The sequence below is a fragment of the Paramisgurnus dabryanus genome, chromosome 8, assembly GCF_030506205.2.
Source record: "Paramisgurnus dabryanus chromosome 8, PD_genome_1.1, whole genome shotgun sequence".
Lineage (NCBI taxonomy): Eukaryota > Metazoa > Chordata > Actinopteri > Cypriniformes > Cobitidae > Paramisgurnus > Paramisgurnus dabryanus.
In genome coordinates, this window is record NC_133344.1 from 14,705,790 (window position 1) to 14,727,772 (window position 21,983).

Sequence of the window (21,983 nt, forward strand, 5' to 3'; positions counted from 1 at the left end):
TAACTTAATCTGACTCCAAAATATATAAACAGTGTCGTAATTCTGAATCAAATTGATGTAATTATAGAATTTCAATGAACTTTTGATCATTCTATTTGACTCATATTAATACTGAACTCATTAATTCGATTACCCATGTCATATCGGTCCACATCGGCCGTTATGCAGATTACGAACACATATATGACCGTACTAGAAGTAATGGCTAACACAATTAAACAATGCCACTCCCGCGATCTCTTGCTAAAAGTCCCCATATAGCCCAATGCAAACGTTTGTATACAACTTATTACAAAATCCAAACTATAACCAGAGGTTCGGGCTTAACACCATCTAGCCGAATATAGTTCAATCATATTACTTTATACAACTTAATTATAGCAGAAATAATGACCAGCGGTTATGACTTATCACTCCGATAGCCCACATACAATTTGATTACGTAACAACTTAGTTAAAGTTAAATAATTAATCTACCATACAATAACTGGAGGTTCGTGACTAAAGCAATTTTATCAATACCGCTCCATGTGTACGGACTCTCGTTAAAAAGTATCCATATAGCCTCACACAATCTTTTATATACAACTTAATTCAAAGGTCTACAATGACCAGAGGTTCGGGCTTAGCACCGTCTTGAAGTTAAATCATATTACTATAAACAACTTAATCAAAGTGAAGGCAATTATTAGAGGTTATGACTCATCACCCTGATGACCCACATAAACACTACTGCGTAACAACTTAGTTAGAGGAAGAAAAACAGTTTCCTGTGGATTCAGCCATTTGCTGCTGGTCTTACAAATACCTTTTGTCAGGGTTTGGCACTATCTTACACTATCATGACAGCTGCATTCTGATTGCAAATATTCTGTTGCTTTCAGCGATGTGTTTTTGACACAGTGACTCCACTGAAGATTCAAATGAATTTCTCACAAACTGAGTTGTCTTCTGATCAACCATCAGCTATTCTAGACATCCACAGCACGACAGGGATGTTTGTTGAGGTGAGCTGACCTTTGGATGACAAACTACAGAATGTACCGTATATACATTACTGTAACGTTAAAAACTCTCTCAAAGTAAAGCGTTTTTTTATATAAATAGGTACCATTCGAAAGGAGCTGTAACAGTGACAGATGTGTGCCCGATCTAAAGCTGAACTTCAGATTTATGTGAGAAATAACACATTTGACTGAAAGCGGCACTATATGATTGTAACACATCTCATTATTCAGATTTAGATTTTATTTAAAATGAGAATGTGTGTTCATGTTTGTCTACAGTAATGAGACCTTACTGGTGGTAAATCAAGCCTATTTTATGGTTCTTATAATGCTGGCTAACAAAGGAGACAACTCTTATAACAACAGCATAGTGCTGCACTACCCAGAGGGACTGTCACTCTCCAAATTTGATGCTGTTAAGGTACTGCCATCTACAGGTCTGCTTTATGATTGCTTCAATAGTAAATAGTCTGGTGACTTGCAAATTGGGAAGCGATGAGCAAATTATGTTCGGATTTATATATTTTGGTGCATGTGAAATATAACTTTGTGTGTCCAACAAACAGAGCCGCGCACGCAGCAGCTGTGGCGATCGAGATGGCGGTGCTATGAAGAGAACCACCTGCAGTATCAATCTACCAGGGTATCGAAGCGATATTGAAGTAAGCAAACAACACACTGTATCGTCACTCATGACGTCATTGAGACACATTACCCTAAAATGACACTGTCAAGTCACTTATTACACTACCATGACAGTGTAACATCACCCTTTACATCATCACGACACATTACCGTAATGTGACACTACAACGTCACTTATTACGCTATCACAAAACATTAACCTAACGTGACATTTTAACATCAGTCATTACGCCATTGTGACACATTACTGTAACATGACACTGTATTGTCACTCATTACGTCATCATGACACATTACCCTAATGTGACACTGTAACGTCACTCATTACGTCATCACAACACATTACTGTAACGTGACACTGTAACGTCACTCATTACGTCATTGCGACACATTACCGTAACGTGACACTGTTAAGTCACTCATTACGTCATTGCGACACATTACCGTAACGTGACACATTACTGTAACGTGACACTGTAACGTCACTCATTACGTCATTGCGACACATTACCGTAACGTGACACTGTTAAGTCACTCATTACGTCATTGTGACACATTACCGTAACTTGACACATTACTGTTACGTGACACTGTTAAGTCACTCATTACGTCATCGCGACACATTAACGTAATGTGACACTGTAACGTCACTCATTACGTCATTGCGATACATTGCCGTAAGGTGACACTGTAACGTCACTCATTACGTCATAGTGACGCATTGCTGTAACATGACACAATAAAGTCACTCATTACTTCCCTGCGACACATTACCATAACGTGACACTGTAACGTCACTCGTTACGTCATCGTGACACATTACCGTAACGTGACACTGTTAAGTAACTCATTACGTCATTGTGACACATTACTGTAACGTGACACTATAAAGTCACTCATTACGTCATCGCAACACATTACAGTAACGTGACACTATAAAGTCACTCATTACGTCATTGTGACACATTACCGTAACGTGACACTGTAAATTCATTCATTACGTCATCGCGACACATTACCGTAACGTGACACTGTAAAGTCATTCATTACGTCATCGCGACACATTACCCTAACGTGACACTGTAACGTCACTCATTACACCAGTGTTTTCAAAGTGTGGGGCGGCTCCACTGGTGGGAAATAGGAACATTACATGTGGGGTGTGACAAACAAATAATCACAAATAATTGCTGCGACTGTGTTGCTGTTGTTTTCAAGACTGAGTTTCTAGCAACATTTCGTGTGACCAATCAAGACTACGACTGGCCAGATATGATGGACATGATCATCATTGCCGACAGGTGAACATGACTGAAGCAGAAAGGGTTTCATTCATATTTGTCAAATCAGCCATAGTATATGTATTAAAGGTCCATTGTGTACATTTTAGCGGAATCTAGTGGTGAGAATCTGAATCGCAACCAATGGCACAGTCCACAGCTCACCCCACCCTTTGGAAACACATAGTAAAGCTATGTTAGGCGCTACAGGACAAACACGTCATCGTCTGGGAGAAATGACAAAACGTGCTCTATAGATACGTTTGCCTGTTTATGTTTACTGTAGAAACATGACGCCGACTTCCTTGTAAGGAAACCAGCGCTGCATGCAGTGTTGGGAAAGTTTACTTTCTACATGAACTAGTTCAAAGTTCAGTTCACAATTTTTAAAACGAACTAGTTCAGTTCATATTTAAAAAAAATTAACTAGTTCACAGTTTCAAAAATGAACTAATTTATAGTTCTTTTTTCCCATATTATTAAAAAATAATTTAAAGAAGATTTCATCTTCATATCCAACTTTAAATCCTTATCCAACCAGGGTTTACATTAGCATTGACTGTCTTTTAATTTTTATATTTGCTTGCACATACCTTGAAAGGCTAGCTGGATGCTTCAAGGGGGTCGCACACCGGGAACAATTTGCATATCGCACACCGCGCGTGCACTTTAAATAGCGCGAGCTTAGTCAGAGTCTATTTCAAGATCCAGAATATGCGTTAACAGCCTTTGTTAATCGTTAACGATTTGGGACAAATATGATGTTATTTAATGTTAAACTATGTGAGTGGCCCGGCAGGGATTTCAGCAGCGTCCAGAGTCAGTGTGTCACCTCCATGCTGCTTTTTGTTTTGATGACGCATGCAGCCGTGAAACGCTGGTGTTGCCAGATAGGTTTTTTTCTCTCTCGCTACACATTAAGGCCTGTTTACAGTGTGTTTTAGCCGGGTTTTTCACCTGGAAGACTCTATAGAAATCTGGCACCCTATTGAACGACGTTAAACTAAGAGAGTGTGCCGTTTACAAACACCAGAATGAACGAGTTCACAGTAACGTTCATTAGGCAGAAATACAGTACGTTCAGTTCACTTTCGCCCAAAATATGAATGAGTTTATAAACTATCGTTCAATGAATTCGTTCATGCACAACACTGGCTGTATGTAGATAAAAACGGCTCATTCTTAATTATTTCGCCGCCATTGACGAGATATCTCGTCAATCAAGAGAAAACGCTTCCCTGCCAATGACGAGATTTTCCGTCTTTCCGCAATACCGCTATTATCCACCAGTTGGCGCCCTTCCGCAACTTTTAAACCCGGAAGTATTGCCCTATGGCAAGCGGCTGCATGTCCGTGTCTGTTTTAAAGATCGCTCTGAATGGGATCTCTATGAAAAGTCCGTCACAAAAATGGAATTATCTCTGCTTTTTGCTCAAAATGTGGTGTTTTTGCAGAAACCTACCCATATTCAAAAGCTGATTACAAAAGAACCACTGAAGGTATTATTTATATATTATTATATTATATATTATTATTTATATATTATATTATTTATATATTTAAAGAAGAACATTTTCTGGAAGGCATTAAACTTTGGTGAAAATCATGAAAAACGCTGGCGCTGGCTGGCAACTTTTTTAAAAAAACGCTATCGGTGAAAGAGTTAAGCAGGGCTTTGAACCAGAATTTTTTCCCAATTGGTTCGTTCCGAACAGAAGTATTTTAACGTTTCCGGTTTTCGGTTCAACCCTAAAGTTGACGTTCCTGAACTGGTTAAAACAAAAAAATAAAGTTCTCAAACCGGTTAATAATGTTCCATGTCAGCTGTGGGACATACAGATGTGGCCTTTAAAAATGCGCGTCTCTGAGAGCAGAATGCCGCGAGCACTTCCGAAATTCTTCCGAAATTCCGCAGAAGGGGGGTTCGATGGGGGACGCAGGAAATACAAAAATCTGTAGAGGGCAGTCGTGTTTCATGTAGGCCATACTGATGACAATGTGTGTGCTCGACTTCATGCTGAGTGTATACTGTATGATATCGAAGTAACATGACACGGATTATCAATGTTTAGGCGATAGACTTTGATGTCATACAAATGCATGCTTTTTGGCAAACATTTCGTTGGCGAAGTTTTCTTTTGCCAGTTACATAAAGAGTCACATATTCTTCATAAAAATCAGACTCAAACGTGCATCATTTGTCTTATTTTTTCCGTGTACTTACAGTAGAAGAGATGTGATGTATGATAATCGAGTCTTATAACAAAATAATTCACGAAGACCTTTGAAGAGACCTAGCGCGTTTACGCAATATCATTAACTAGTTTATCTTATTTTACATTTAATTCATTTTGCATCTGAACGTTTTAATAGCTTTAACATGGTTGTGTTGCGCTTTTCTGCATTACTGAACAGTAGGCTACTTTTTATATTATCATGTTTCCCTTTACATGGTATGAAACACGATAAAAAGTATGCAATGGTGTTTAATACATTTCACTGAGAATTTGTGTAATATGTTATACTTTTGTAGTAAGGAAATAAAATCATATTGTGAGTGTAAATATTCATAAATTCGAGGAGTTTCTGAGGTGTTTGTCATCGGCAAAATGCGCAGTTTCTTTGTTGGCTATGTGAATGTTTATAATTGACATTTGTTCTACTTATTAATTTATTTTTTGCCTACATTTACTCAAATAATATCAATGTGAAAATAAGTTAATCATACTTCAAGTTAGGCGTATAACTTACACATTTTTGATGTCAAATAGAAATAATAATAATTTGAAATATGCAATTATTACAGTTTTAAGAACTTAATTATATATCTCTGACCTTTTTAAGTATATTGATTAAAATAATCTGTAAATGTAATACTTATAATATTAAGGCGTATACATCAAATAATATATGTACATTTTACACACAATATCTGTTCTATTTTTAGTAATTTATTTTCCAACTGAAAAAATTGCATAACTGCATTAAGAGATTGTATTAAGTTACTTTAATTTATTTAAGAGATATTTACAAAGCCACTGAATCATTTTTAACAGTGTGTACATTATGACCTTACGGTAGACTATTATTAAATGCATATAAATAAAAATATGTAAAACTAAATAAAAAAAGATATCATATGCCAAATGAGCATGTAAGCATATGTTTTCTTGTTCGCTCCACAGGTTTAAACAACTTTTTTTTTCTAAAGAATAATGTTTAAACTTTATTGGTGGTGGTTGAGAATAATTTATATTGCAGAATAATGTATATTGCATTTTAGCGCAATATAAATGTATCATATTGTTATATAATTCAATTCAATTCAAATTTATTTATATAGCGCTTTTCACAAAAGTCAATTGTTTCAAAGCAGCTTTACATAAATAGAAGCAGTGAAAAGCACAGAAAAATATATTCTTAATATATACTTAATATAAAAATACTAATATTCTTAATATAAAAGAATACTAATATATTTTTAACAACATTTTTAACTTTAAAACAAACATATAAAGATGCTTAGTACAATAGCTTTGCTTCTGACAACAATTTTCTGTAATAAATCAGTAAATCAATCACAAAATGTGTTGACAGTGGCGAATAAAATGCTTGTCAATTCAAACAAAGCGAAATGTGTATAAAACCACTTTAATTAACAATAACTAAACTGTGCTCTTTTGCATACCTCTACTTTTCTCATGTCTTTCTTTATACCACCTTTATCTTTTTAAAATCTTGCTACTTTTAGAAATTATTTGTTTGCATTTTTTGTATACTGCACACTTTATTTGCATAATTTTACCCACACTTTACCCATAATAACATTTTCTAAGTTTTTCTTTCAATAAAGATAAACATATTTATTATTGTCTTAACTTAAAACTTTGTTTTTTAATTTATAAATTAGATTTTATATAAATAAGTTTTAAAAAGTGTTGACTGCGAACGTCTGAGATAAGATATCTGGAAGGAGACGCGGTGTGTTTGTCTATATAGGCGCAGTTTCTCTGTTCGCTATTTTATTAGATGTAGTATACGCCTTAAAATGTCTGTTCTATTTCTAGCCATTTATTTTGGTTTGACCAACTAAAAAATACATAAGTGACATTAAGAGATTTTATAAAGTTACTTTAATCCATTATTTTAGTGATATTTACAAAGCCACTGAATATTTTTACAGTTATGAATTACGGCTGAAAGGATTAAAAAAAATCATAACACTGACTGCCTATATGCGCAAGAAAGGTATTATTAAAGGTATAATAAAAATAAATATGTAAAACTAATAGTAAGAGAAGAGAAGAATTTAGAAGAATTCCTCTTTCCATATGTAAAGCATTTTAGCACAATGGGCTCTATTTTAACGATCTGAAACGCAAGTGCGAAGCGCAACGCGCAAGTGAGTTTGTGGGCGGATCTTGGGCGCTGTTGCTATTTTCCCGGCGTGAGAAATAACTCTTGCGCCGGGCGCAAATCAATAAGGGGTTAGTCTGAAGTAGGTTCATTATTCATAGGTGTGGTTTGGGCGTAACGTCAAATAAACCAATCAGAACGCTAGCCAACATTCCCTTTAAACGCAAGGGCGCAAGTCCCGTGGCGGGTTGCTATTATTATGACGGATTTACCAGGCGCACGCCAGGAGCGGTTCACAGCCGAGGAGACCGACGTCCTTGTACGGGGGAATCCCAAGCTTGCCAGCATAAATCGGGCACGCCGTGTAACGGGAGGTGGATCTGCCTCAGGACCTGACGCCAGCAGAGGACATCGCTGCGTCCACCCTCACCGCTGAAAGGGTTTGGGGGCTTTGAAATCGGACCCAAGAAACGCAAGCAAGGTCCAACCCCAAAGTAGACTAACAAATCAAGTTCATACACATTAAGGTTTCTTATGAAAACATTTAAATTATTATTTACATAAAATAAACGTAATACAGCCACACAACAAACTTATGAAAATATTTTAATCGTTATTTGCATGAGAATTTTTTAACGCAGCCACACAATAAATAAAAACTATCACCACAATGCTCACCACTATGATTTCCCTTATCTCGTGTATTAATATTTTTAAGTGTAACAATTTATGATTTGCAAAAATAACTGTTGCATCTGTGTAGATTAGATGCAAAGTGTATGCGCGTTGTGCACGCTATACATTATGGTCAAGCATGCGCCCTTAAGATAGCATAATGAACCACGCGCAACGCGCCACTGACTTTAGACTAGTTTTTTTTGGTTAGTAGCGCAATTGTTTTTTGAAACTGCAAAATAGCATAAGAGATGGTTTGCGCCGCAACACGCCTCCTTTTTGCCCTGAACCGCCCAGGGAGCGCAAGTTCATTCCCTAGTTTGCTGACGTGCATCTGTGGAGGGAAAAACCCCGCTGTGCGCCGGCGCAAAATACGAATGATACATGCGTCACTGACAAAGTCAATTGCGCTGGGTGCAAGATAGGGCCCAATGTCTCAAATTATTGTTCTTAATATATTAAGAACAATAATACTAATATATTTTTACAACATTTTTAACTTTAAAACATGTATTTTTATACCACATTAATCTCTTTAAAATATTAATACTTTTAGAAAAACTGACATAATCATTAATATTATGAACAAACAATGAAACAAAACTGTCAAAATTCGACAACACAAATAATTAAGATATTCATTGTAAATAGAGATAAGTGTAATAGACACTAAATTCTCTGTTGCACTTATTATAAATGCCCATTGCACGTACAGTCATCTTAATAGATGTATGCGCTGTTATGCTGGCAAGAAGGGGTTGACGTCCCTTTGCTGTTTTAATAACAATGTTAAAATTCAGCAATGTCCTTATTAACTTCTGGAAACAACCTGTTGGAATGCGTATTTTGCAGCGATTTTTGTGTGAGCATACCAGTGAACACCCCGACCACTCGGTGAGTTTCACGTCTTTGTAAACGAAAGTTTAATGCATTTTAGGAAGGATTGTTCCAGTGCACCATTAAACCCATTGTAAAGGTGGGAGGTGAAACACAAACCTCCCAAAATTCTCGGGGCAGCCGCATATGTTGAAATTTCAGTCAAAACCGTTCTATTTCATCATAAACAATCTGAAAACAGGGCTTTAAGTGTAAAATACCGAACTTGTCCTTTAAGTAATAAAAACAAGACAGTTCATTATGTAAGGTCTTTATACACTACTAATAATATAGTTATTGCATTTCTGTCAAGAGATCCTCTAAAAGTTACACAATGCACCTTTAAGAATATATTATTAGTATATATATACAGTCTTGTTCAAAATAATAGCAGTACAATGTGACTAACCAGAATAACCAAGGTTTTTAGTATATTTTTTATTGCTACGTGGCAAACAAGTTACCAGTAGGTTCAGTAGATTCTCAGAAAACAAACAAGACCCAGCATTCATGATATGCACGCTCTTAAGGCTGTGCAATTGGGCAATTAGTTGAAAGGGGTGTGTTCAAAAAAATAGCAGTGTCTACCTTTGACTGTACAAACTCAAAACTATTTTGTACAAACATTTTTTTTTTCTGGGATTTAGCAATCCTGTGAATCACTAAACTAATATTTAGTTGTATGACCACAGTTTTTTAAAACTGCTTGACATCTGTGTGGCATGGAGTCAACCAACTTGTGGCTGTTATTCCACTCCATGATTCTTTAACAATTCATTCACATTTCTTGGTTTTGCTTCAGAAACAGCATTTTATGATATCACCCTACAAGTTCTCAATTGGATTAAGGTCTGGAGATTGGGTTGGCCACTCCATAACATTAATTTTGTTGGTTTGGAACCAAGACTTTGCCCATTTACTAGTGTGTTTTGGGTCATTATCTTGTTGAAACAACCATTTCAAGGGCATGTCCTCTTCAGCATAGGGCAACATGACCTCTTCAAGTATTTTAACATATGCAAACTGATCCATGATCCCGGGTATGCGATAAATAGGCCCAACACCATAGTAGGAGAAACATGCCCATATCATGATGCTTGCACCTCCATGCTTCACTGTGTACTGTGGCTTGAATTCAGAGTTTGGGGGTCGTCTCACAAACTGCCTGTGGCCCTTGGACCCAAAAAGAACAATTTTACTCTCATCAGTCCACAAAATGTTCCTCCATTTCTCTTTAGGCCAGTTGATGTGTTCTTTAGCAAATTGTAACCTCTTCTGCACATGCCTTTTTTTAACAGAGGGACTTTGCGGGGGATTCTTGAAAATAGATTAGCTTCACACAGACGTCTTCTAACTGTCACAGTACTTACAGGTAACTCCAGACTGTCTTTGATAATCCTGGAGGTGATCATTGGCTGAGCCTTTGCCATTCTGGTTATTCTTCTATCCATTTTGATGGTTGTCTTCCGTTTTCTTCTACGTCTCTCTGGTTTTGCTCTCCATTTTAAGGCATTGGAGATCATTTTAGCTGAACAGCCTATCATTTTTTGCACCTCTTTATAGGTTTTCCCCTCTCCAATCAACTTTTTAATCAAAGTACGCTGTTCTTCTGAACAATGTCTTGAACGACCCATTATCCTCAGCTTTCAAATGCATGTTCAACAAGTGTTGGCTTCATCCTTAAATAGGGGCCACCTGATTCACACCTGTTTCTTCACAAAATTGATTTCTCAGTGATTGAATCCCACACTGCTATTTTTTTGAACACACCCCTTTCAACTAATTCAACTAATTGCCCAATTGCACAGCCTTAAGAGCGTGCATATCATGAATGCTGGGTCTCATTTGTTTTCTGAGAATCTACTGAACCTACTGGTAACTTGTTTGCCACGTAGCAATAAAAAAATATACTAAAAACCTTGATTATTCTGGTTAGTCACATTGTACTGCTATTATTTTGAACAAGACTGTATATATATATATATATATATATATATATGTATATGTGTGAGTTTAAAACGAAATGACTATTGAATTAATTGGCAGGGAATTTCTGCATATTTTTTTCCACAGTGATAACAACGGTAACACCACTAATGCCACAGTGAAGAGGAGTATAGCGGTTAAGTTCGCCATTGACTTGGCTATCAGTCTGTGAGTAAGCTGTACTTCAAAATACTTATCTCTAAATAAACTCCCTCAAACTAATTATGATTATCAAAATTGTCAATCGCAGAGCATTTCACTTCAGTCTGTCTGTCTGTCTGTCTCTTTCTCTCGCCTTATGGAAAGACCCATCTGTATTAAAGGAGCTGTATGTTAGAGCCCTGCGCGGGACTGTTTCTTTAAACCACGCACCCGCTGAATTTATGGGGTTAGAGTATAATATTTGCTATACTATAATTTCTGTAAGATCAAACAGCAAAGGTGAACCCGTCCCCTCCCGTGAGATTTGCGTTGGATCCCGTTGCAGTTCCGTCCCAATGCAGCCCTCTACTGTATGTAACATTCACTTCTAGCAGTTTGAACTTGGTACCACAGTCTAATATTGGGGACAAGTTTATCTGCTCTTTTTTATGTTTTGCTGCCTGCTATATACAAACCTGCTCATGTGGATTTTTATTCAATCTGTGGCCTATAACGAAGGTTGCATTTTTGGGCCATTATGGGTCATTAAAGCAACTGTGATAACTGGCAACCAAGCTATCGAACTGCCTACAGCATTGTTTTTTAGAGAAACATATATGTTTTCTAAATATCTACAAATATATTAAAGTATTTGTATTTTATTTATAAAGACAAAAACCTACATCTAACTTCTTTAAAGGAGTAGTCCACTTAAAAGATGGGGTCCATTGACTTTTTATAGTAGGAAAAAAAATACTATGGTAAGTCAATGGGCCCCATATATAAAGTGGACTACTCCTTAACAAAACAGCTGCAACTGTAAACAAATCCTTACATTAAAATGATGTAAGATTGTGGAATTTAACGGATCTGCTGTTGTTTTCCTGTTTGTCAGGGTGAGTGAATATTCTGTCACGTATCTGAATCTCTCTCTGGAGGACAGAAGGCCAAAATCTCTCAGCATCACTTACAAGGTCAGACTGTAAATCAGAGATGGTACATATAAGCTTTTATTTCATTTTCTGCTAATGTACATGTGTTTCTTGCATCGTTCATGAAATATCTCAAACAAGTGTGAGAACGATAATAAGATGAACTGAATTCATAATCTTGTTTTTGTACAGGTGGAGAATCTGGGCCCTAAATCTCTGCCAGTATCAGTCACACTCCTATTGGCCTGTCCAACAACACATGTGATGTTCACACCGAAGAGCTTCGGCATAAACGAGGTCTTCGGTCTCTCTGTGAGTTCTCTTTTCTTTAACTCTTTCCCCGCAAGGCGTTTTTAAAAAAAAGTTGCCAGCCAGCGCCAGCATTTTTCATGATTTTCACAAAAGTTTAAAGGGACACAAGGAAGCTTTTTTATGTTAATAAATCATCTTCGTAAGTCGGTATATGGTTAAATGACTCATTACCGGACGAATGAAGACTCTCTCGCCCGCCCCTACCGTCTGTAAGAAGAATACCCCACTTGCAAGTTCGCTGTATCCTACCCGGTGTCCTTCAGTCTCGCAAAGTCTCAGATATCGCGAGAAGCAGGATCACTTTACGGCAAACAACACAGAGGCAGGCGAGCGAAACACGGCTAGCGATTGTTGCAAATGGCAGAGCCGGGGAAGAAGCAGCGAAAACCCTTGATGGAAGATTCCAAGAAAAGAAAAAGAGCTTCAGACCTATATATTTTAGGGTGACCATACATGCCATTCTTCCTGGACGCATCCTGGCCAGGATTTCGGGTGCGTCTTCCGGAAGTCATATTTGTCGACCGTATACGTCATAGAGGATTATTATTATTTATTATTACAGAAAAGCAACAGTTACATTTTAAGGTAAGAATGAAACTACGATTGCATGTCTTATGTTTTTAACTGAATGGCGTATGCTGTCAACAAATACGACTTCCGGAAGACGCACCGAAATCGTCTGGGAAGAATGGCACGTATGGTCACCCTAATATATATATTAGGTCTGAAGCTCTTTTTCTTTTCTTGGAATATATATATATATTATATATATATATATATATATATATATATATATATATATATATATATATATATATATATATATATATATATATATATATATAGATAGATAGATAGATAGACAGATAGATAGATGTAGAAGGATAATACTTGTCTAAAGTTATATTAGTAAGGTCAATAAGTTCATCTGGACAAATTACGTTTTCCCTTTGCTTGTCTATATATACATGGGTTTCAGTCATGTGACTTTTTACGTTATGCCGCCATCTTGAGGACCTACCGAGTACCAGTAGGCTACTGACAAGCATTGGCTGGCTTGCTACGATTTACGGATTTCTTATCTTTTACTGTCTATGATTCTTATGGATACGGGAAATGGCTACGAAAGACAACATGTCGCACCTCGACTGTCATGAAAAGAAACGCGACTTTAAAAAAAATATACCTTGGTTTGGGTGTGATGCCTACTCAATCCCCGATACGTTCTTCCAGCCGCTGTTCGCTGCTACCGAACTACCACTATTTTACAACACTAAGGCGGCGCGTCACAACATGAAACTTTGCTCGAAGTATCACCTGGATCTCTACTCATGAACGCTAACATTGAGAACATTGTTTGTGTACACAGAGTTTAATAAAAAGAAAGTTTTGTACAACTGATTTTGGCTGTTATGGTGTCTGCTCGTCATCCCTGCCAGACGGAAATAATCGATTTCTGAATGCGAATGAATGAATCTCATATGAGGCTCCTTTTTCAACTAGAAGGTCAATGTTGTTTTTCACTTGCGACAAAACAACGAATTATCTGTGCATTTATATGGAACTATGCTTTAGGAGCTATCCATCTTTACTCTCCTCCCTCCTTACGTTCCATTCGCAGATCGATACATCTAGACTGGGAAGATGGCGGCGAGCGGAAGCCAAATCAACCAAAGTCAGTTGTTCAAAACCTTCTTTTTAGTAAACTCTTTGTTCACAAACAATGTTCTCAATGCTCGAGTTCACGTGTAGAGACACAGGCGATACTTCGAGCAAAATATCATGTTTTGTCGAGCCTTCTTAGTGTTGTAAAAATAGCGATTTTGATATATATAAAAATATAATTATAATTACATTATTCTCATGCCCACTCTCCCAATAAAAAACAAAACACGAAAGCAGTAGTTTGCTTCGTTCATATTGGTTGTTCACGGTAAAAATACTATTATGCATGACAACACAATAAAAATAAAAAATCAGTTGGAAAGGAAATATGACTTACCTAATTTGGGCATAACTGGATTGGAAATAAGCTGATAAACTGTGATGCAAGGAGGGAGGAACAACAGTTCGTTTTTATGACATTGTGTTTTCGAAAGCATTTACTTCCAGACACTATGGGGGGGCTTGTAGAGAAATAATACTCAGACTTGCCTGGTTTCCCTTTAATGCCTTCCAGAAAATTTTCTTCTTTTAAATATATAAACAAACAATATATCAAATGAAAGAACAGACCCTCTGCTTTCAAAAAAAAAAAAAAAAAAACGTTTCATCCTACCTTCATTAGTTCTCTTTTTATCACCTCTGAAATATGGGTAGGTTTCTTCAAAAACACCTATTTTTCAACAAAAATCTGTTTTTTTGAAAGACTTCTCATAGAGATCAGATGCAGTGCGATCTTTAAAACATACACGGAGTTCTTTCTCTTTCACGTGAGGCGCTACTTCCGGGTTGTATAAGTTGCGGAACCTGGTGGATAATAGCGGTATTGCGGAAAGCCGGAAATTCTCGTCATTTGCAGGGAAGCGTTTTTTCTTAATTAAAGAGTTAATGAGTTACGCCCATGTTATGTTTTTTTACGTGTTGATCATGTCCTGTTCTTCTTTCCAGAAGTTAACACAGTGTAAGATGATCAATGGGAAACAGGTAAGTGACATCATCATTCACATACTGCTCTTTTCCTGCTACTGCCACTGTAACAAATTCTATATTTACCCTGCAACAGATGCGGGGTTAACAGATGCAAGCCGTCTAGATGAGAATGATTGCCACAAGAGGGTGGAGTTACATGTCAGATTATTATTATTAAAGTTTGTGAGGGCACAAAAATAAATAAAAATTATGGCCCATGTGGATAAATGGTTCATAATAAACACTGCAATATTACATAAAAATAAGAATAGTCATTTTTTATTTGGTGTAATGACATATGTTTACGCGGTTTAAGGTTTATTATTTTCCCATCACATACCGTACATTATTGTTGCTCATGTTGAATCGTGTTGATTTATACAAAGCTTATCGTTCTGAAAAGCGTGGCGTGCTTTGAATGGCCAATTATCACCTGCAGTGTGACTTGCTGAATACGTCAAGCTTGTGAATAAGTTACGCTCTCTTTTTTGCCTATACATGTGGACGGTGTAATATCAAAACTTCACACACAGTGATGTAGATATGTAGTGGTGAGTTTGAATGAGGCACTTTAGGAAGGCATGGATGGGAAAGCATATCTCTTTGGGTTTGAGACTTTAATCTTTGTGACATTACAGATCTTCTTTATGCACAAACAGCTTTTAACACTCCAAAGACAAACATCAGATCATATGACCCCTTGTGTAAATCACAATTATAAGAGCTTTAGTAAAAGAGCTTCATGTGTAGACAGACTACAGCATTCATAATGTAGTCTTGTTTGTGGGTGTGTGAGTTTATTGTTATTTATCTCGTGATTTTATAGGATGGTTACTGTGGGAAGTTTCAGTGTGATGAATTCTATCTGGAGACATCTGCAGCTGTTTACTTTGTTCTGACGGCACAAGCTGCGCTTCAAAACACAAAGGAGTTTGAGTCGGTGAGTGACTGATGTGTGCTTTTATATGACACGCTGAAATAAAAACGTGCTGAATTCTTCATCTTATTCATGTAAAGACCAATGACATTAAATCAATCTCATTTGCACAACACGTGATAATTCAGTGGTTGATAATAGAGATGTTTGATGTGTTTATGTAAAAGTATCTAAAATACTTTGAATAACTGATTTAATTGAGTCTGATATTTTTTTGATTCTTTAATATGATTGAAAATTTCACGACCAGTTCACGACCAGTTTATCGTATTATCGTATTATTATTTCACACGTCAAAGAGATCTTATTTGAACCTCTCTTTGGGTTTTACTCATTTTTTGTAATCATCTGTTTGTTATGCTGTAGAGATTTTCCTTTCACGAGTTCAGTTATGTCTTTAACATCATTGCCCATCTGAACTACAACACAAGCCGCTACAACCAGAGGACGACCGGTTTACAGGTTAAAAGCATATCAGTAACATTATGTGGATGTTTATTATTGTCAATGCTCCTATATGGTGTGACATCATTTTATATGAACATATATGAATGTGACACATTTTCCTTCATCTGAAATGACTTGTAATGATCATATCAACTTTCTGTCATGTTAACTGTTCATAATTAAATATTTCCTCTTTCTCTGTAGGACGACCCAAGTAAATTCCAGGTGTGCAACATTCATTTATTTTAATCATAAATTATTTCATGGAAACTTTATGTCAAATAGTACTAGTAGACTGTGGTAGGGGTTAGAGTTAGTAGAATAAGTTGACATGTAATTGCAAAGTTACTTTTAGTCAGTCAAATACTGAATTAAAGTCTTACCGCTGTTCGTATGCATGAAAATGAGGAAATGTTGTTGTTCTCTTGCACACAGACCACAGTCAGGGTGGAGTTTGTAGTTCTGCCCAGTCTATGGCTGATTATTTGCTTGGGTGCTGGAGGCGGACTGATCTTACTTATTATCATATTAGTTGTACTGCTGAAGGTAAGAACCATCTGCAATCGTGATCTATCATCAGTCAATAACCAATCATCTTAAAGTTTCTGTGTCTCTGTGTGTGTAGTGTGGTTTCTTTAGGCGCAACCGTCCTCAGGAGTTGAACACATATGTGTTAGAAAGCACACATCAAGGTGATCCTCTCATGCACAACTTTGATGAAAATAGAGAGGAAACGATGGATGATGGAGAGAAAAGGAGCAGTGGTGGAGAGATGAACAGCCGTGATACAGAGATGAAGACAGGCGATGAAGAAGAGTTTGACAGTAATGGAGCGATGCATGTATGTGATGAAGAGGAGTGATAGAGAGATAAGGAGCAGTGATGTAAAGATGAGGGAAAGTGATGAAGGTGTAGATGATTAAAAATGGATGGAAAAAATAAAAACTTTGCTTCTGAAGGTCCAAATACAGAGAAGCAATAACAAACATTCTGATGAAATATGATGTGTCATGTAGGGTTTTGTGATGTTTTCAGTGCATATTTAGTTTGGTTTGCCTTCTTTCAATTGAACAGAATTTAGTATTTTTAGGTTAAGAATTTGTTTAGTTTCATTATTTGTATTTCAATGTTTAGTGTATTTGTGTGTGTTTAATACGTGTGAGTGTCTGTGTGTGTTTTAATAGCTGTTCTGTGTGAATATTTTGCGCTTAATATTAATATCAGTATTAACAGTATTAAAGGGATAGTTCGGCCAAAAATGATATTAAACCCATGATTTACTCACCCCCAAGCTGTCCGAGTTGCATTTGTCCATCGTTTTTCAGACAAACACATTTTCGGATATTTTAGAAAATGTTTTAGATCTTTCAGTTGATTAAATGGAATGTTACGAGGTCCACGACCTTCAAGTCTCAAAAAAGTGCGTCCATCCTTCACAAAATAAATCCAAACGGCTCCAGGATGAAAAACAAAGGTCTTCTGAGGGTAATCCGCGCGGTGTTGTTGTAGAAATATCCATATTTAAAACTTTATAAACTAAAATAACTACCTTCCGGCAGCGCCGCCATCTTAGTCGTGTCCGCATTCAGGATGAGAGCTTACGCAGCGTACGGAGGCTACTCTGCTGCTGCTCTGTGCCCCCACCCTCTGAATTTGTCATACGTCACTAAGAAAAGTGCGTACACTACGCTAATACTCTCTCCTGAATACAGAGGAGTCTAAGATGGCAGCGCTACCGGAAGGTAGTTATTTTCGTTAATAAAGTTTTAAATATGGATATTTCTACAACAACACCGCGCGGATTAGGCAAGGCAAGGCAAGTTTATTTGTATAGCACATTTCATACACAGAGGTCATTCAAAGTGCTTTACACAGAAATGAGAAAACAATATATAAAAAAGAAAAAGAAAATGTAAAAATAAGATTTACACGATAAGATCACAATAAAGACAAAGATACATGAGAATTTAAAATAACAATTAAAGAAAATAAATAAATGTGATTTTAATAAAACAGTTTAAAATGTTAAAAAGAATAAAACAGGAGTAAAAGTGACTTGAGTTAAAGGTGCAGTCAGTGTGAAGCAGCACAGTGCTCATTCAGTAAATGCAGAGTTAAACAGATGTGTTTTTAATCTAGATTTAAAAGTGTTTACTGTTGAAGCACATCTGATCTCTTCTGAAAGTTGATTCCAGCTAGAGGTGGCATAAAAGCTAAATGCTGACGCACCTTGTTTTGAGTGAACCCTTGGTATTTCTAACTGACCTGATCCTAATGATCTGAGTAATCTGTTAGGTTTATATTCAGTTAGCATATCTGTCATGTATTTGGGTCCTAAGCCATGAAGTGATTTATAAACGAGTAACAATACTTTAAAGTCTATTCTAAATGTAACAGGAAGCCAGTGTAAGGACCTCAGGACTGGAGTGATGTGCTCAGATTTTTTGGTTCTGGTCAGAATTCTGGCAGCAGCGTTCTGTATGAGCTGCAGCTGTCTTATGGTCTTTTTGGGGATCCCAGTAAGGAGTCCATTGCAGTAATCCACCCTGCTGGTGATGAAAGCATGAACAAGTTTCTCTAAGTCCTGTCTTGAGACAAAACATCTAATTCTGGCAATATTTCTGAGATGGTAGTAAGCTGATTTGCTTATCGCTTTCACGTGACTACTGAAATTAAGGTCAGACTCTAAAATTACACCAAGATTTCTGACTTTATTTTGTGTCTTTAGACCCCTAGAGTCAAGGTATGTGTTAACTTTGAGAGTTTCATCTTTATTTCCAAATACAATGACTTCGGTTTTGTCTTTGTTTAACTGGAGGAAGTTTTGACGCATCCAACAGTTAATTTCATCAATGCATTTACATAGAGAGTCAATGGGGCTGTAGTCATTGGGTGACAGGGCTAAGTATATCTGGGTGTCATCTGCATAGCTGTGGTAAGCAATTTGGTTCTTTTTCATTATTTGACCAAGTGGGAGCATATACAAATTAAACAGAAGCGGTGGAAGAATTGAACCCTGTGGGACTCCACATGTCATGGATGTCCACTCAGATTTTTGGTTACCTATGTTCACATAGTAACCTCTTCCTTGTAGGTATGTTTTAAACCATTTGAGAACCATCCCAGAGAGCCCTACCCAGTTTTCCAGTCTATGTAAGAGTATGGTGTGATCTACTGTGTCAAAGGCAGCACTAAGATCTAGTAGCACCAGCACTGATATTTTACCTGAATCAGAGTTTAAGCGAATATCATTTATTATCTTTATGAGCACTGTCTCTGTGCTGTGATGCTGACGGAAACCAGATTGAAAGTTGTCCAGATAGCCATTTGAGTTTAAGAATTTGTTCAGCTGATTGAAAACAACCTTTTCAACGATCTTGCTTATAAATGGAAGATTTGAGATAGGTCTGTAGTTGCTAAGTATGGTTTTGTCTAGGTTACTCTTTTTTAGGAGAGGCTTAACAACTGCTGTTTTTAATGACTCTGGAAAAGTGCCTGTGATCAGAGAGGTGTTTACTATTTTTAAGAGGTCAGTTTCTAAGCAGTTAAGCACCTTTTTGAGAAAAGATGTGGGGAGCGTGTCAAGGCTGCAAGTTGATGCTTTAAGATGTTGTACTGTTTCTTCCAAGGTTTTTATATCATTTAGGTCAAATTCTGAGAGAATGACTAATTTCTGAGGTTGTTGCAATGATATCTAACTGACCACAGTACAATTTGAGGCCGTATTGATCGCCATTCTGATATTACTGAACTTCTCAGAGAAAAGGTTGCAAACTCATTGCATTTGTTGTCAGAGAGAATTTCACTAGGAACTTGATTTGGGGGGTTTGTTAGTCTCTCTACAGTAGCAAATAGAGTGCGAGTGTTGTTTATGTTTTTGTTTATAATGTTTGAAAATAAGGTCTGTCTAGCTGTGCCTAGTTCTACATTAAAAGCACGAAGACTGTCCTTATAGATGCTATAATGTACTTCAAGTTTTGTTTTCCGCCACATACGTTCAGCTTTTCTGCATGTTCTTTTCATGTGCTGTACTGCTGTTGTGTTTCTCCAGGGTGATTTACGTCTGCCAGTGATCACCCTGACCTTTACTGGAGCTATACCATCAATGGCATCTTTAACTTTTATGTTAAAGTTTTCAAGGAGAACATCAACAGAGTCTGCTGATATGTTTGGCAACATTGATATACCATTCATAAATACCTCACTGGTGTTCTCATTTATCAGCCTTTTTTTGACATAGACAGATCTAGCATCAGTGGCGGGACAGATCAATAAATCAAAGTAAACACAGAAATGGTCAGATAGCGCCTCATCCTTGATTACAGTGGATGAAATGTTTAGACCCTTGCTAATGAGCAGATCAAGAGTGTGTCCTCGATTGTGTGTAGGACCTTGCACGTGCTGGGTCAGATCAAAAGTGTTTAAAACATTTAACAGTTCAATTGCAGTATTGTTTTCTGCATTGTCTATATGAATATTAAAATCTCCAGCAATAACAAAATAATCAAATTCAGAGGAAATTGTTGATAGAAGTTCCGTGAATTCAACATATGCTGAGGTGTATTTGGGAGGTCTATAAATAATTGTAAACAGAATGCGTGGTGTACCTTTTAGAGCAATACACACATATTCAAAAGACTGGTAATCATCAAGTAACACTTGCTTGCATTGAAAGGCATCTTTGAATAAAGCAGCTATTCCTCCACCTCTTCTAACAGCTCTACAGACATTTATAAAAGTAAAGTTGGGTGGGGCTGATTAATTGAGGACTGTAGCACTGCAGCTGTCATCTAACCAGGTTTCATTTAGAAACATAAAGTCCAGGTTGTTAGTGGTGATAAGATCATTAACTAAAAAGGATTTGTTCTTTAGTGACAGATGTTCAGAAGTGCTTACTTAAAGGACAAGTTCGGTATTTTAGACTTAAAGCCCTGTTTTCAGATTGTTTATGGTGAAATAGAATGGTTTTGACTGAAATTTCGACATTTGCGGGTGCTCTGAGAATTTTCGCGTGTTTGTGTTTCAGCTCAGACCTCTGCAATGGGTTTAATGGTGCACTGGAACAATCCTTCCTAAAATGCATTAAACTTTCGTTTACAAAGACTTGAAACTCACCGAGTGGTCAGGGTTGTTCACTGATATGCTCACACAAAAATCGCTGCAAAAGATGCTTTCCAACAGCTGTTTTAGCATTCGTTGTTAACTTGTGGACCTATTTTTCCAAACGCCTCACACCCGTACATTCTTCCGCTTAGAGCTTGAATAATATACACTCCAGCCCAGGTGGTGGCGCTAATCCGCCTTTGCCTATTGCAAGAATAGAAACAAAGTTCCCGGCGCGGAGTAATACCGTACCTCACAGGACATCTAATACAAGTCCATGGGGCTGGTAAAAACTACGATAAAACCTGTTGGAATGCGTCTTTTGGAGCGATTTTTGAGTGAGCATACCAGTGAACACCCCTGACCACTCGGTGAGTTTCACGTCTTTGTAAACGAAAGTTTAATGCATTTTAGGAAGGATTGTTCCAGTGCACCATTAAATCCATTATAGAGGTCTGAGCTGAAACACAAACACGCGAAAATTCTCAGGGCAGCCGAAAATGTCTAAATTTCAGTCAAAACCATTCTATTTCACCATAAACAATCTGAAAACAGGGCTTTAAGTCTAAAATACCGAACTTGTCCTTTAACAGGAACTGGTTTTGGCACTGTATCAATCTCAGAATGACGTATAATAGGCAGTAGATTAGATAGA

General features: G+C 37.0%; 2 protein-coding genes across 2 annotated transcripts in view; both read left to right on the forward strand.

Annotated features, from left to right (window-relative positions):
* The window catches only part of LOC135770804 (integrin alpha-M-like), a 44,586-nt gene extending 27,086 nt beyond the window's left edge, over nt 1-17,500 (forward strand). Inside the window, exons 14-27 of the mRNA XM_065280615.2 lie at nt 885-1,007; nt 1,108-1,175; nt 1,287-1,428; nt 1,574-1,669; nt 2,871-2,953; nt 10,913-10,993; nt 11,862-11,940; nt 12,091-12,210; nt 14,821-14,856; nt 15,668-15,781; nt 16,145-16,240; nt 16,430-16,450; nt 16,661-16,771; nt 16,851-17,500. Of these exons, the coding sequence (XP_065136687.2) occupies nt 885-1,007; nt 1,108-1,175; nt 1,287-1,428; nt 1,574-1,669; nt 2,871-2,953; nt 10,913-10,993; nt 11,862-11,940; nt 12,091-12,210; nt 14,821-14,856; nt 15,668-15,781; nt 16,145-16,240; nt 16,430-16,450; nt 16,661-16,771; nt 16,851-17,087 (1,407 nt within the window). The 3' untranslated portion in view covers nt 17,088-17,500. The remainder of the gene's footprint in view (nt 1-884; nt 1,008-1,107; nt 1,176-1,286; nt 1,429-1,573; nt 1,670-2,870; nt 2,954-10,912; nt 10,994-11,861; nt 11,941-12,090; nt 12,211-14,820; nt 14,857-15,667; nt 15,782-16,144; nt 16,241-16,429; nt 16,451-16,660; nt 16,772-16,850) is intronic.
* LOC135770805 (integrin alpha-M-like) overlaps nt 1-21,983 on the forward strand; it is a 164,361-nt gene that overhangs the window by 135,547 nt on the left and 6,831 nt on the right. The window lies entirely within an intron of this gene.